The sequence below is a fragment of the Protomyctophum bolini genome (genome assembly GCF_963924005.1).
Source record: "Protomyctophum bolini genome assembly, chromosome: 1".
Lineage (NCBI taxonomy): Eukaryota > Metazoa > Chordata > Actinopteri > Myctophiformes > Myctophidae > Protomyctophum > Protomyctophum bolini.
In genome coordinates, this window is record NC_137862.1 from 46,916,611 (window position 1) to 46,931,709 (window position 15,099).

The 15,099-nt window shown below is 44.8% G+C and overlaps 1 protein-coding gene across 3 annotated transcripts in view; it reads right to left on the reverse strand.

Annotated features, from left to right (window-relative positions):
- Positions 1 to 479: 479 nt before the first annotated feature.
- Positions 480 to 15,099, reverse strand: part of LOC308316476 (DNA-binding protein RFX7-like) — a 36,445-nt gene continuing 21,825 nt past the window's right edge. The window contains exons 6-9 of one of the 3 annotated variants that reach the window (XM_080765125.1): positions 14,761 to 14,842; positions 12,906 to 13,125; positions 10,710 to 11,059; positions 480 to 9,071 (exon numbers count right to left, since the gene is read on the reverse strand). In XM_080765125.1, coding sequence (XP_080621251.1) covers positions 5,496 to 9,071; positions 10,710 to 11,059; positions 12,906 to 13,125; positions 14,761 to 14,842 — 4,228 coding nt within the window. In that variant the 3' untranslated portion in view covers positions 480 to 5,495. Of the gene's footprint in view, positions 9,072 to 10,709; positions 11,060 to 12,905; positions 13,129 to 14,760; positions 14,843 to 15,099 lie in introns of all 3 variants that reach the window. The other 2 variants (XM_080765126.1, XM_080765124.1) reach the window with 2 other exon arrangements.

Consider the following 15,099-nt stretch of genomic DNA (forward strand, 5'->3'; position numbering starts at 1 on the left):
TGAAAAGAAGCAGCTTGGACTCCTCATGCATAGAAGGAAGCATGAGGTCAGTCCGCTGCCCCCCCAGGTTGGCAGAGGAAGTGTAGCGCCCAGGATTACATTAGATAATTGACACTGGGTGGAAAAAATGCGTTACAAAATCGTGGGATAAAAATGTAATTAAAAAATAAACATGCATGTACCTTAAGTATGACATGGGATTTAACTTTTAACTTTGTCTTCTCTATTCTAGTGCTTGATCTTGTACAAATAATGTCACCCACTCTTTTACATTTGCAATGGTGCGATCATGTGATAATAAAGAATGTGTCATTTCAAGATAGCTGAAGGCTGATACTGCAGTATAGCCTATTTCTATAGCATTACAAGTTGTCTGATAGTATATTATGACAAATTCTTCATTATGCTACAATAAGTAGGCAATCAATTGATACAATCACAATTGTATCAATCAATACAATCAATTGACAGTTCTCAATAATTAAACATACTATCCAACAGTAACAGACAGTTCCATCATTGCAGGGTGTTACCTATTCGGGTGCATTACTTTGTGTTCTATCAAAATGTGTCTACACACTACAGTAAAGTAAATATTTCAAAATATTTGACTGAAACATATTGATGTCCTTACAAAAGTTTATTGGCTTCAAAACCCAGTTTAAAAATTGTTATCAGTGAGCAGTTACATTTATAAAAGCATGTTTGCTGAAATGCTACAAAATGACCAAACAAAGTGAAACGTGGACTGGAGCACACCGACCACAGCAACGACACACAGCAGTTATGACACATACGTTACAGTACTGTACCTTGTCCTCAAGTACAGGACGGCTAATGTCTTCATTTGGGTACAAACATTGCTAATTTCAAAATGGCCATTTCAAAAAGGAAAACCTTTTCACCATATTAACCACTTAATTAGACCCATACTTAGTTGACAGGGTTCTGCTCCTTTTTTATTTTCGTCAGTGCTAAACCCCTTTATCCCTAAACTTCTTTGCCTTTTTTTTTTTTACTATTTTGAAAAACATTTTTGAATAGTTCAAATAGCCGATCTACAAACTCACGTGTTGGTGTAGATCAGCTAGTTGAACAATTTTAATGTTTTTCAAAAACAAAAAAAAAACAGAAAGGGGTTAGGGTTATATAATACGTTTAGCGCTGAAGAAAATAGGGCCCCAAAAATCTCTTCACTGAAAATAGACAACCTACTGTACAAGCTCAGAATGCCGCTACAACGTGGCTACAATGTTGGCTACAGTACAATGCAAGCATTGTGAGCTTGTAGATGTGTCTAATTTCACCAAAGGTTAAACCTACAACAGGGATGCTATGGTATGGTAGTTCATGTGGTTAAAATATCGAAATTAAAAGAGCTGATTCATAAACTATTATATGAAATTTGTAAAACAGTTAACATCAAATAATACAAGAAACACATGAATACCTATACAATATTACCAAAAGACACAGTTGGTTTTCAAACAAAGTAATTCCAAATTCTGTACAAAAAAACGACAAAAACACGTGCACTCAAACACGTGCACTCAAAGTAAAACATCCAGTGCTCATCCTTTGTAATAATCACTTTTCCTTCACTTAAGACCTTTTTTTTCTTTTTTTTAAATAAACATTTTAGGGGATGGGTTTACAGTAGTCTGATTTAGGGTTTTCTCTCCCTTCTGAACTCAGTGTTAATTGCATGTGGTTCCATTTGTACACTCTCTGAGTCTCATTCTGCCATTATATACTCAACAATATCTTCCCACTTAAACAATTTGCAACCTAGTAAATCAGATGATTTGACAAGAGCAACATGGCTGACAAAGTTTTACAGTAGGCCTACGTTTAGTATGACCAGGGCACTCAAAATAAATCACATTTCCAATGACAGGAACAAAGAAAAAACAGCAAAATCTGTACAACGATATGACCTGGCGCGCACGCACATGCGCGCACACACACACACACACACACACAGACACACAGACACAGACACACACACACACACACACACACACAATAAATGCCATCAGAGATCACTATCAGAATATCGAATAAGGAATTACATATAGCGTCTTAGATCTTTGAAATGGTTTTGTCACCTGGAGCTACAAAATGATTAACAGGCGTAAACAAAGTTATTCTTATTATTGTCCTGATACATTGGTAGAGATATGGTTTTTCAGAACTAGAAATACGTTGCCATTTTCACTTGTTTTCCTTTGGGTTAAATCCTTTTCATAGGAAAGAATACGCACGGCAATACACACTTAAATATGTTTCTTAGTTTAGTTGACATTTAAGGGAGCACTTCATCCATTTACAACTTTGTCTTTATTTAATTGGTCATTAGTTTTTTATCTGCGAACTGCATCTCATTGGTGCACTGTGGACAGTTCAGAAACCTGCCTACCGATGACATCAATGTGGATTCCCAGCTAATAGATAAAGGATATATTTCCTCTTCCTGTTAAGTCACCGTGGCATACTGAAATAGAAGCCATTGTTTTAAATCTGGTTTGAAATGACCAAACCAGCCACTATGCCACTGCAGGGCAGGATTCTGAATTGCTCTTCTGACTGAGACACAGTGCAAGTAGCCATAAATGGTGCAATCTTCAAACAATGAGGACCAATTATGTGAAGATTTAAATGGTTTAAAATGGTTGTAAGTGGTCCTTTGAATGAAACACTGTTTTATTATGCTGCTCTAGCTCACGTTCACCAGTTTTTCTTTGGTATGAACATAAGGCTCCAATAGTTCCCAAACAACTACTGTATTGTACATTTTACGTTTTTTGTCATAGTCAGTGATCAGCTCCATGCTTCATACTGTACACACAGTAAATACATTACACAAGCTGCATGCAGTTGATTCTCCATACTTTGTCATTACGCATTTTTAATTATCCGAAAAACATGCCTTTTCATCATCCAAACCAAAAGTAGTGCATTGCAAAGAGATAATCTACATTAGTAATTGTCATAGCATTTTGATAAATATTATGGATATCACCAAACTTATTGCCCTTTTTTATACATTTAAATGCACTTAAATAGTTATCACAAAATTATCATTGCAACTATACCACATGCTACTAGACATTTTTGCATAAGTCAGGATTGCAGTCACAGTGCTTTTAATAAATCATGGTTATTTTATATTTTCATGATATTCTTTTTTGAATAGGCTATATAATTATGCTAATTATTTATAGATTAACTAATAATAATTACTCCTTTAAACCTCCTGTTTAATATTTGTCTATTTTCTTTTTTGCCTTATTTTCCACCTTGTATTAGTGTTCTTGCACTTTATGCCTTGACAACTTAAAAAAAAGCACAGTTCATAAGAATACTGAAGAGTGTTTTACAAATCACTGATCCTGTCTTAGTCTTTGCTAAAAGACCAATTAACTGGAACACTCCGTATAAATGATGTCCCTTGATTTTTCATTCAAATCAACTCTTAATCATATGCATAATTTAAAAGACTTCAAAAGCAATAAAGGCACTGAATTATATATATATATATATTTGCATCAAGCTAAACCAATGTGAGAGGCATCGGCAGGAGATTTGTTTAAATGCATTACTAAGTTAAAAGGTACAATCTGGGACTTATCTTTTGAATAAAACATTGTTTTAACCAATCTGTATGGTAGAGCTACTTAAGCATGTGCATTTTGTTGGAGGTGGTCTCTCTACTCTTCCACCGAGGCATTTAGGACCTATTGTCGGGTAGGACACCTGCCTGACATTGTAAATTAGGTTTTGAAGTACACAGCGCACCTTTTTGGACACTAGATGCACTGCATTTAACAGTCAACTGTGGCAGTTGAAAGGACCTTTACTGTAATAGGACAATTTTAAAATACCATAAATATCCTTTTCTTATCGTCAGTTGTCATGGCCGTTATAGAGTGTTTTGTACACTGTGTAAACTGAGCGAATACCATTCTCTTGATTAATTAACGGTACAAAATGTAATTCCAGTATTACGTGTCCTTCATTTACTGTAACGGAAAGCTTTGAGGTGGACTAAATTGTACTGCTGTAAAAAAAAAAAAAAACACCGGTATGGTCTAGTTGCCAGCCCATAGAGCCCCATTGTGAACCCGGACATGTTGAGTACACCAAAGTTTTATGTTAGAAATGTTGAGTATGGGTCCCCAGCATGTAGAAACTGCCGGATGCCAACTTGCATATGTTGAGCAATTTTCCTAATGTGACCATACCATTAACAACCTATAGAAGGCAAAATATTCCAAATTACATCATGCTTTATGTAGCATGTGACATGCTAGGGGGTTTTCGTGATGCTGAATCGATTCCAAGCATTAGTTTTGAAAAGAAAAAACACTCCATGGCAAGTTGGGCTATAAACAGCCATAGCTACTTAACCTAACCTAACCTTAACCTTAACCTAAATGTGCTGACATCATCACATTTGTGATTACGGCTATGGCCGTTTTAGCCTAAGGAGTGTATTTTGTGCAAAACTAATACTTGGAATGGATTCAGCATCATGAAAACCCCCTAGTGTCACATGTTACATTGTTAATGGTATGGTGATCAGATATTATGCCAATTCTTAAAATTGCTCAACATAGCATCCGGCAGTTTCTACATGCTGGGGACCCATACTAAACATTTCTAACATAAAACGTTGTCCAGGTTCAAATTCTGGCTACTAGACTAGTAGCCAGAATTGGATTAACATCATCCACATTGAGCAGTGGTTTGGATTATGCACATTATACGGTAAAAAAAACACTACTTTATACAAGTAATTATTAGACAGATTAGTCATACTCATATTGTTACTACCATGACACCTAATACTCCCTGAAATATTAACTTTAACACTTATTCAGGCAAAGCTGAAACAAAAAAAAGCTTCATCATACTGTGAAGCCACTAGTTATCATTATATTATGATAAAAGTAGTGCAATGCTTTTTAACATGTCTTCCATTTTGCAGCTTATTCTTCAATTAGACTCAAAATTATATTACAAATGCAACATAAATCATAACCAGCACAAATGCCCTACTGATTGTATATATACAGTATATATATACAGGACAGGTTATAATCCTGAACAGCAGCCCTGAAATTCCAAATGCAAGGTTACATAGGCTAATTCATGGCTCTGGAAAACATTTCGTTTCAGTTACTGCTATTAAATAAATACTAAAAATAAATGACTCATGCAAACGGACAAAAAACCTGAATCTACTAAGCTCTTTTAAAAAGTATCTCTGCCTCTTTAACTAAACAGCGTTTTGTTCTCTGAGGAGAGAGAGATGACCAGCATTTAACTCAGAGTGTTTCAGCACTTAAAAGGGCATTTTTACTAGTGTTGCGCGACACCGGCGCGCAACCTATAATCAGGCAAGAGTGTTGCTTCAATATAAATTAATCAATACACACCAATAACAACATATAAACAGTGTAAAATGTACAAAATAAAAGCAAACCATATGTTCAACCCATCAGTCCAACAGTAGGATGGTCTTTGCTTTCCAGCCAATCGAATCCACTCGAATTCGCCGTCTCGTTGCAGATCTGCTGGAACAGCGGATCGTTCATCAGTTCCTCCGGCGTGGTGTCGGCAAACTGACCTTGGTGCTGACCGGGGTCAAACAGAAGGTTTGTGTCCAAAGTGTTCAGGTCATTGATGTTACCAGAGAGGTCAGAGGTCATCCTGACTTCACCTGGGAACGCTGCCCCGCCGGCATCGAGTTCGGACACTCCCTCCACAAGCTCGTTGTTGCCAGGATGAAGGCTGTTGTCGGTTAGAAGCTGCTTCACGGTAGTGCTGAAGTGCAGCTGTTGGTTTTGGTGCTGTTGAAGCAGTGGTGAAGGCTGACCTTGCTGTTGCATTTGCTGTAGGTTTTGGTGCTGTTGCATTTGTTGTTGGTTTTGTTGTTGCTGCTGCATTAGCTGTTGGTTCTGTTGCTGCTGCATTAGCTGTTGGTTCTGTTGCTGCTGCATTAGCTGTTGGTTTTGCTGCTGCTGCATTAGTCCTTGGTTGTGTTGCTGTTGCATTAATTCTTGATTTTGTTGCCGTTGCATTAATTCCTGGTTTTGTTGTTGCATCAATTCTTGGTTTTGCCGCTGTTGTTGTTGCAGCAACGGCCGCACGGGCTGCAGGCCTTGCTGCTGACGCTCTCCGGGAGCCGCGGCTCGACTCTGCCCTTCGGCGAGAAACCTTTCACTCGTTGCATTATTTTTCATGAGGTAATTTGTCTTGTGAAAGTTGTACGTGTTGGCAGAGTGTTTGGCAGTGCAGGGCATACTGGGGCCGGACTCCAGGATCTGGGTGAGGTTCATGCACGCCGTGTAGCTCGAGTGGACGTTGTTGACGCCCAGGCCCCTCACGGAGTCGTCGCGGTCGCCGTCCATCTTGCTCAGTAGTACGTCGGCGATCTTCTGGTTGCTGCGCTGCTGCCCCTGCCCCATGTTGGCCGGCGACTCGGTCTGCATCATGACGTTCACGGGCACGGAGCGGCTCCTCTGCGCCGCGTTGGACGCGCTGGAGTCGCCGGACTGACTGTTGGCGAAGATGTTCAGCACCTCGGGGGTCACGGGGGAATTAAAGGGAGACACCACAGGCCGGGGGACGACGCCGCCACCACTGGGACAGGCGGCGGGGGCGGGGTTTCCCGTGCTCCCGCTCAGGTTCCGCTGGCGCACGACGGCGGGGCTCACGCTGCGGCACCGGAAGGCCGCCGCGCCCGGAGACGAGCCGCTACAGGCGGCTTTGTTGTCTAAAGGCGCGGGCACGGCGAAGCCCTCCTGCTTGCCCACGCCGGCCATGGAGGCTACCTGCTGCTGCTGCTGCACGGGGGAGATGGGGGTCAGGCGGCCGAAATGGCCTTCGTTGTTGTGCCTCGCCTGAGAGTGGCAGGACTGGCTGGGGACGGCGAAGGCGTGCGGCTTCTGGAAGTGGTCGTCGACGAGGTCTTGGTAACTGGGCAGGTTGTTGATTCCGCCGCCGCCGCCACCGCTACTGCTGCTGCTGTTGTAGCTGCTGTTCATCCAGTCCAGCTTGGCCTTGTCCGGGTGGGTGGCGGTGGGCCGCTGCATGGGCTTCACGGGGCTACTGGACACCATGCTGCCGTCGCGGTACGCGCCGGTGACGCTGGAGCTGATGGGCGTGAACGCGAAGGGGTTCCGGCACTCCACCGGACTCTGGGGCACGGTGCTGCTGCAGTTGGAGTGGGGGGTGCCCACGGGGGTGTGTTGGCGACTGCTGCCCAGGGCGCTGTCCACCGGCGTGACGGAGGCCATGCGGGAGTACGGGCTCTCTCTGGTCAGGCCCTGGCCTCCTCCTCCTCCGCCCATCATTTCGGTGGGCGTAGGGGTGGGGGTGGGTGTGGGGGTCTGGATTGGGGCGCTGCCGCCCGCGGAGTTGTTGTAGAAGGACGTCATCGTTTGACCGGACGACATGGCGCCGCCGCCCTGCATGGCCCCCGGCGGGCCTTGCGGCAGCACGCCCACGCCGCCACAGTTCCCGAACTCCTGCATGTTGTTGAGCTTCATCTGCTCCTCCATCTGCACCAGCTCCTCCACAATGCTGTCCTGGGTCATGTCGTCGTCGGTGAAGGGAAAGTAGTCCAGCTCGGCGTGCGTGGCCAGCGGACCGGAGGCATTTACAGCCTGACCCAGTAAATGCTGGAGCGGAGCCTGCGCGCCTCCTCCTCCGCCACCTTGTTCCACATGCTGCATAAACATGTGGCCGCCACCGCCACGTTGCTGACCTCCTTCCGCGTCCCTTTCGGCGGACGACGACGTGGCACTCATGAGCTCCCCCTGCTGGTCGGCGGCGCTGTTAGACGCGGAGGAGGAGGAGCGATGCTGGTGCTGCTGCTGTGTTTCCATAACACTGGAGGTGTTTGTCCTCTGCTGCGCGGAGCCGTGTGTTTTGGCAACAGTCTGGAAACCGCTGGCTCTGATTGGAGAGTTTGCCAGACCTTGGGCGGCCACGGTCGAGTTCAACTTCATGGGGAACCTGCCGATGACCGGAGCACTCTCTGGCCTGAGTAAAACTACCGGTCTGTGGGGGTTCCTCGGAGGGGCACTGACCCTGTGCCGAAGCTCATCGCAGGCCCCCAATGGCTGCTGGGAGATAAAAACCCTCTTGACTGGAGAGAGGTGAGACACTGGACTGAGGCCTGAGCGCTTCCTGGGGCCTTTGGTGGACAGGAAACCCTCCTTAACGGATGGCGGTGTCGCGGTGGCGCTGCCATTAATCCCTGAGGCAGGTCTGGTATTATGAGCAGGCATTGTCAAGGAGTGCAAGGGGCTTTCATGACTGGCGTTGTTAATGCCGCCCCCCGTCACCACCACAGTGTTGGTAGTGGAGGAGGGCCGTGACATTTCCTCCAGCCCCATGAGGGAGCCCCTCATCTGAAGCGCGGGGACACTGGCAGCCCTCTGCGCGGCTCCTCCTCCGCTCCTAGGAGCCACGGCTCCCTCTCTCCTGCCGGCGCTCGTGACCTGGCTCTTCTCGTGTATGGCTTCCATCTCCACGTCGACGGGAGGGGTGACGGTCGCCCACCCCCCCCCCGGCCTGCAGGCCACCGGGGCGGCCAGAACGGGCGCCGCGGATCCACACCTGAGCTGAGGACGTGAGGGCCTGAACTCTTCCGCCGTGACCCGAGAGGCGTTCACGCCGGCGGAGGAAGGCCTCGCCACGTTGCTGCCGCTCGTCGTGATGGAGGTGGCGGTGGAGCAGGTGTTGGGCGCGAGGGTCACCGTGGTCATTTTGACCACGTTGACGGAGGTCACGTGACACGTGGTGGGTATCACCGTCGTCTTGATGGGACTGTTGGCGATGAGCACGGCCGCCGGAGGCGAGCGCAGCGTGATGGCACTTGTGGCGGAGGGTTTGGGCAGGATCTGGGCGTAGCGCTGGCGAGCCGTGCGGTCTCCGTGCGTGGGACTGTACAGGATGCTCTGGGGGGTCTTGGGGCTCAGTCGGACGGGCTGAACGGTCTGCGTCAACACCTGGAAGTTGACGGGACTGGGAGACATCAGCTGTCTGTTCCTCTGGACCTGCAAGCAGGAAGACACCGACCCAGGAAGACATTCACGTCAAGGCCCACTAGTGACAACACGCTTTTACATTTTCAATGGGCTATATTGCACACAGAGTAGCTCTTCCTACATCCAGGCCGCTTCCCGACTTATAGATAGATTTTTTATATATTATGCTTTTAAGTAGTCTCTCTTAAAAAAGTCGTTTTTATGATCTTTTATATAGTAACTGTGTTTGTGTGTACTGTGATTTCTTGTTTACCACTGCACAAAATAAGTTTCCGAAAGGAAAAATGAAGTTCTTTGAAGTTGAAGTACTTCGTTACTTAGGTGTTACCGATGATACTAATTAAGGCTCTGTTCCATTTAGTATGCGGTGGTTTTATGTCAAGGACCCCCATAGTTACACACCCATACATGGGCCTTTTGGAACCCACTCAAGGACACTTTGAGACCCACTGGTGTAGCAGAGTGTTTCCAGTGAGCCAACACGCACAATTGCAGCACCCTGACTCTGTTTATCCAGAATGGAACAGAGCCTTCATTAGCAACACCTGTGAAGGAAGTAGGCAAGGGGCCCCAAGTTCTTTCCAAAATGGTGTGTGTGCATTGCACTTGCACATCTGCTATTTTCAAAATATTTTGTACACATTTTGAACTTGTGAAATATGAGTACTTTTACTTTTAGTACATTTTGAATACGGGACAAACATGATTTGAGCACTTCTTTCCACCACTGTAAATAACTAACACAACTGTGGTGGCTTTAGTCTGTCTGCTCTTCTACTGAGTCATGTGGCCAGGTAGGACACCTACTGGTTGACTAGAGGTATTGCATGAATCTAAAATGGAAACAATACTCACTGCCTCAATACATTTCTCAGCTTGTTCAGGGGTCACGGTTAGCACATGAAATGGATATGGATTGCAGCTTTAAACCAGTGTTGATTTTGTCGACTAATACTATGGCAAGAAATGTTCGTCGACTACCTTTTTTCACTGATGGAAACTAAATGGAAACTAAATGAAAACTAGGCTATGATGACTAAAACTAAGAGTAAATATATTGACATTTTTGTAAACAAATTAAAAACTAGACTAAAATGTTAAGTCATTCATTACGAACGACGGCATCAAGGCCTGCCAAAATACATTTTAGTCGACTAGATCAACTGTAGATAAGGGGCTGTATTTTGCGTGTCTTAAGTACCAGGTCTTATTAAACTAAAGACCTGGAGGCGTGATCAATGCTCTTTGGCCACTCAGAATAGCCAAATGGCATTGATCACGCCTCCAGGTCTTTAGTTTACTCAAGTTAGGTAATAAGACCTGGTACTTAAGACACGCAAAATACAGCTCAGTCTGCTAAAACTAGACTAACACAAACATTCCAGGTGACTAAAACTAAATAAAAACTATTCAATAGACTTGCAGAGATTTTCTGGCAAAATCAACACTGCTTTAAACCTTAACCACTTGAGCCAAATTTTGTACTTCAACGCGCGGCAATGAAATATACAAGTTCACCGCGCATTGCAGTGCGGTGCGTTGTCAAGCTTGTACATCGGCTGTTTTCGCCATTTTAGAAATTCTTTGCCTATACAACGACCTGCCCAAATCAGGGGGCTTTTGACTGGCATGGTGTTTAATTATTACCGTGACGGGGCTGGGAACGGCAGACACCACGATGCCGATGGTGGGCTGCGGCGACAGGAGGCGGGGGCTGTCGCGCGCATGAGCGCTGCCGGTTCCAGGCATCCCCTCGACGTCTGCCCTCCTGGCCTGAGCGCCGCCGCCGCCGTCTCCCCCCCCGCCGGGCAGCGGCTGCATGGGCGGCGGCGACTGCAGCTTCTGCTCCTGCTGCTTCCGGTGGATCTTGCGCTGGAGCTGCTGCTTGGCGTCGATGGAGGGCGAGGGCAGCGTGGAGGCCTGCGGCTGGAAGGAGTGGCTCTCCGCCGTGGTGGGCACGAACGCCGAGGTCGTCGTCTGCGGCGACTCGACCCCTGCTGGACAGGAAGCAGGATGGTTCACTTTAACGCATGGATTTATTTGGTTGTTGTTCTTTTTTTTAACTTAATCATTTTTATCCCACGATTTTGTAACCCATTTTTCACCCCCGTGTCAATTATCTAATGTGATCCTGGGCTCTACACACCCTCCACCAACCTAGTCCCCATATATGGGGGACAAGGGGAGAGCAACGGACTTGAACTCATGCTTCCTTCATGCCTGAGTGTCCAAGTTGCTCCTTTACACCTGACAGGGGGGAGTTTCCCTGGTTGGATGTAGCGTGTGGAAGGAACACGTTATTCCAACCAGTTCCTTTCCCCTCCATCAGGGAAGGTAGTTTAGAGACCAGGATTACTGCATGTTTTTGTGAGGGTATACCTACCCTAGGGGACACGGGGAGAACATGCAAACTCCACACAGTTGTTCTTCTTTTGCCAGTTGCTTGAAAAGTGCCTGGACTATATGGTTTTATGGTTTCATCTGGTAGTATCCCCATTAGCTGTACAACAAATATTTTCCCCATGTGTCTCTTTACTTGGTTTTTGATTAGGGCTTTCTGTTCAAGTTTGGGTTTTAACAGTGGCAAAGAATTCCATTTTTCTATATTCTACTGTACGCTTCAAATAATTTGCCGTTGGAAGCGAAGACCACTTGACTACATTTGCTATACCTCTCTACTAGCGACAGTAAAGACGACCTTAGTAGACACTTTCACATGATTGGCTGCCTCTAGGCTGCCTCTAAGCCAATGGGAGACTTACCCATAACCCCATAGTCTTAAGGGCATAAAACCCATACTCTAGGCGGCACACAAGCCGATTATAGATGTTCATAAACGAGACTTTGCTGCACCTGGAAATTAGATTACGTATATATGAATCAATGAACGAATGAATCTAGGGATATTTTAGCCCAAGACTATTCCTTTTATATTCTTAAGAATGATAATTATTAATAATAAAAGAAATAGAGATAATAGAAATATAAATAAACAAGGGTCATTGAGGAAATAAAGTAGGCTGCCACATTCACTGAACAAATATTCTGTTGATTGATTGATGTATTGATTGATTGATTGATGGATTGATTGAAAAATGTATTTCACAGTATGTAGAATGTAGAAGTATGTTTCAAACGAAACCACAAGTCAATAAAAAAACTGTTACTGTGGACGACACCATGATTAAGAATTATGCTCGTTTACAACAGGGTCCACCATTTTCAATTCATCAGAACATTTAGAGACGTACAAATATACACTTATATATATTTTTTTTTAAACAGCAGTGTTCCGTTCACCTCCACCATCTGTTCTCTCCCCTCCAGGTAGGATTGCATCCAGCTCACTGATGCACTGTCAATTGCTTTTAGGTTTTATAATTGGATCAGTAAGAAGCCACTGCCACTAGGTGCTGCTATTTACCTATATTTCACATTTCCCTATACAAAAGCAAAAGGCACAGAGACCCATGATTATGACTCCCACCAACATTCTAGGGTAGACCCGCCTCACCATGTGTCTGATTGGCTCCCGGGAAGGCATCGTTTTACTGAGGTTAGGCCGTTCGGGTTAGGTTTAGGGGGGTGCATACTTAGTTTAGACTAGTCTTTGGTTAGACATGGGTTAAGGTTAGGTTTAGGTGTGCTGCCCCGTGGGGGTGTGCTTATAGGTTTAGGGTGAGGGTTTGAGATAGGTTGTAGTTGTATAGGACTAATGACTGGACGCAAAAACGAGAACTGTCAATCACAACGACTACTGGCCAATCACAGCGGAGCTTTCCTAGAACTGCAGTGGGATACATAATAACGCCACAGAGACACAGCATTTCCGTCTTCTCCTACCTGTGTTTGTCATGATGGTGAGAGCCGCCATGGACTTGTTGCTGATGTAGTGGCTGTTGAGCAGAAACCGAGCCAGGTCCTCCACGGCGTCAAACTGGCGACTCAGCACCTTCTGAGCCCACTCGCACACCAGGCCACAGGCTGCGCTCTGCACCTCCTCCTTCATGCCACCGGGGGTGCCGCCGGGGAGCTGGCACGACGACTCCACGCTGTCACACTGCTGCTATGTGAGGTCACACACACGCACACACACACACACACACGAATGAGGGTTACTTACAGCATATATGGGCAACTGGCTGCACGACGTCGAAATAAATAAAGTCTTCTGAGAGAATATATATATTCTAAGATTTGCAGGCACATTTTCACGATATTTCACCTACAAGCTTGTATATCTGCTATTTTTCAATAGCTAAAGCATAACAATGCCAACACCAAAAGGGGTTCCCGCCCCAAAATGGGTTTTAATGCGGCCCACAGGTTAATATCAGAACATTGATGTATTGATTTCAGCTAATGACTATAGTATTAAAATGTTATTTGTCTTGTTTTTATGTCCAATGTATTTGTATTTATTTCATAATGTTAACATAACTATAACTAAATGCATTTGAAATTAAATAGGCTAAAAATTTAACTTTTCAGGATTTCAATTGAAATGTAGCAAAAATAGCCGATCTACAAGCTCAAAACGTGTCACAGTGCATGTGGCCCTCTGGAGTGAGTGTGGAAATATAGTGGCCCTCTGGAGTGAGTGAGTGTGGAAATATAGTGGCCCTCTGGAGTGAGTGAGTGTGGAAATATAGTGGCCCTCTGGAGTGAGTGAGTGTGGAAATATAGTGGCCCTCTGGAGTGAGTGAGTGTGGAAATATAGTGGCCCTCTGGAGTGAGTGAGTGTGGAAATATAGTGGCCCGCTCTCCATTGTCAAAGTTGCCCACCCCTGACTTACAGGTATAACAAGATATGGCAAGATGTGTTTGTACTATATGATGGTTGTTTTCAAGTTTTGCAAATAGCAAAGAATACCATACCGTAGCTGATCTAGAACCTTAGAATGTGTCACAACTCATCACGTTGCGTGCACTGCTTACAGAGCAGTGATTTTCACTATATTTGACAATTGTACAACAACAATGTATAAAAAAATAGGGCTTAACCACCTAAACCTTCTAGTAAACTCTTACATAGTTGGCCTGGGTTGTCTCTGTACTTGGTCTGTTCTTTGTTTCCCCCCCCCTCTACACGAATTCTCTAAAATAGCCGATCATCAAGCTTACAACAACATCCCATTGCGATGCATTATGAGCTTATAGATAATATCTATAAGCTGTACTTTATTGTCAGTTCACACTGAAATTTGTCTTGCGACCCTTATGTCAAATGTGTGTTCTGCATTATTATTATAACACAAATAACAAAATGACATGCATAAAGACATGAAGACAATGTCCACCTCTTAGCCTACCTCTGGCCAAACTCCTGATTAAGCCTCAAAGTCGACTACAGTGGACAAAGGACATATCTGTGTGTTCTAGAACTAGTGGTGGACAAAGTACTCAGCCCCAGTACTTGAGTGACATGTAGATATAGTACAGACACTCCTGGTCAAATATCACAGAGTAACAGCCCTGTAGTGTACTAGTACATACAGTACATCAACATACTACTATGTCAAGGTGGACACACTGAATTAGCTAATTTCTGCATTTCGGAGAATTCAGAATTTAAAAAAAATATGTGGCCTACTAGCAGCGTGCGTGCACATGAAAGTTGGTGCTGATTGGTCCAGCGGTTTGCGAGATTATACCTCTGGTCAGACAGACAGACAGACAGACAGACAGACAGACTCACTCCATCCATAGATTTATGCAGCTCCAGGTTGGGTAGTGAAGGCATGTGAACAAACGGTCTCTTTCTCAGTCCACTGTAGCAGTATGTAGGTTAGACGTTAAGGTAAAAAACAAACCAATCAGTTTTTAGACTAATAATAATAAGGCCCTGAATGATCCACTTTAAGTCTCGTCAGACATAACGATGCCTAATGAATTCATGTCACTGCTTCCCGACTAGAACTGATCTTGTCACCGGCAATGCGATGGCATAAATTATATAATATTAGTATATAATTGTGTGTGTGTGTGTGTGTGTGTGTGTGTGTGTGTGTGTGTGTGTGTGTGTGTGTGTGTGCGT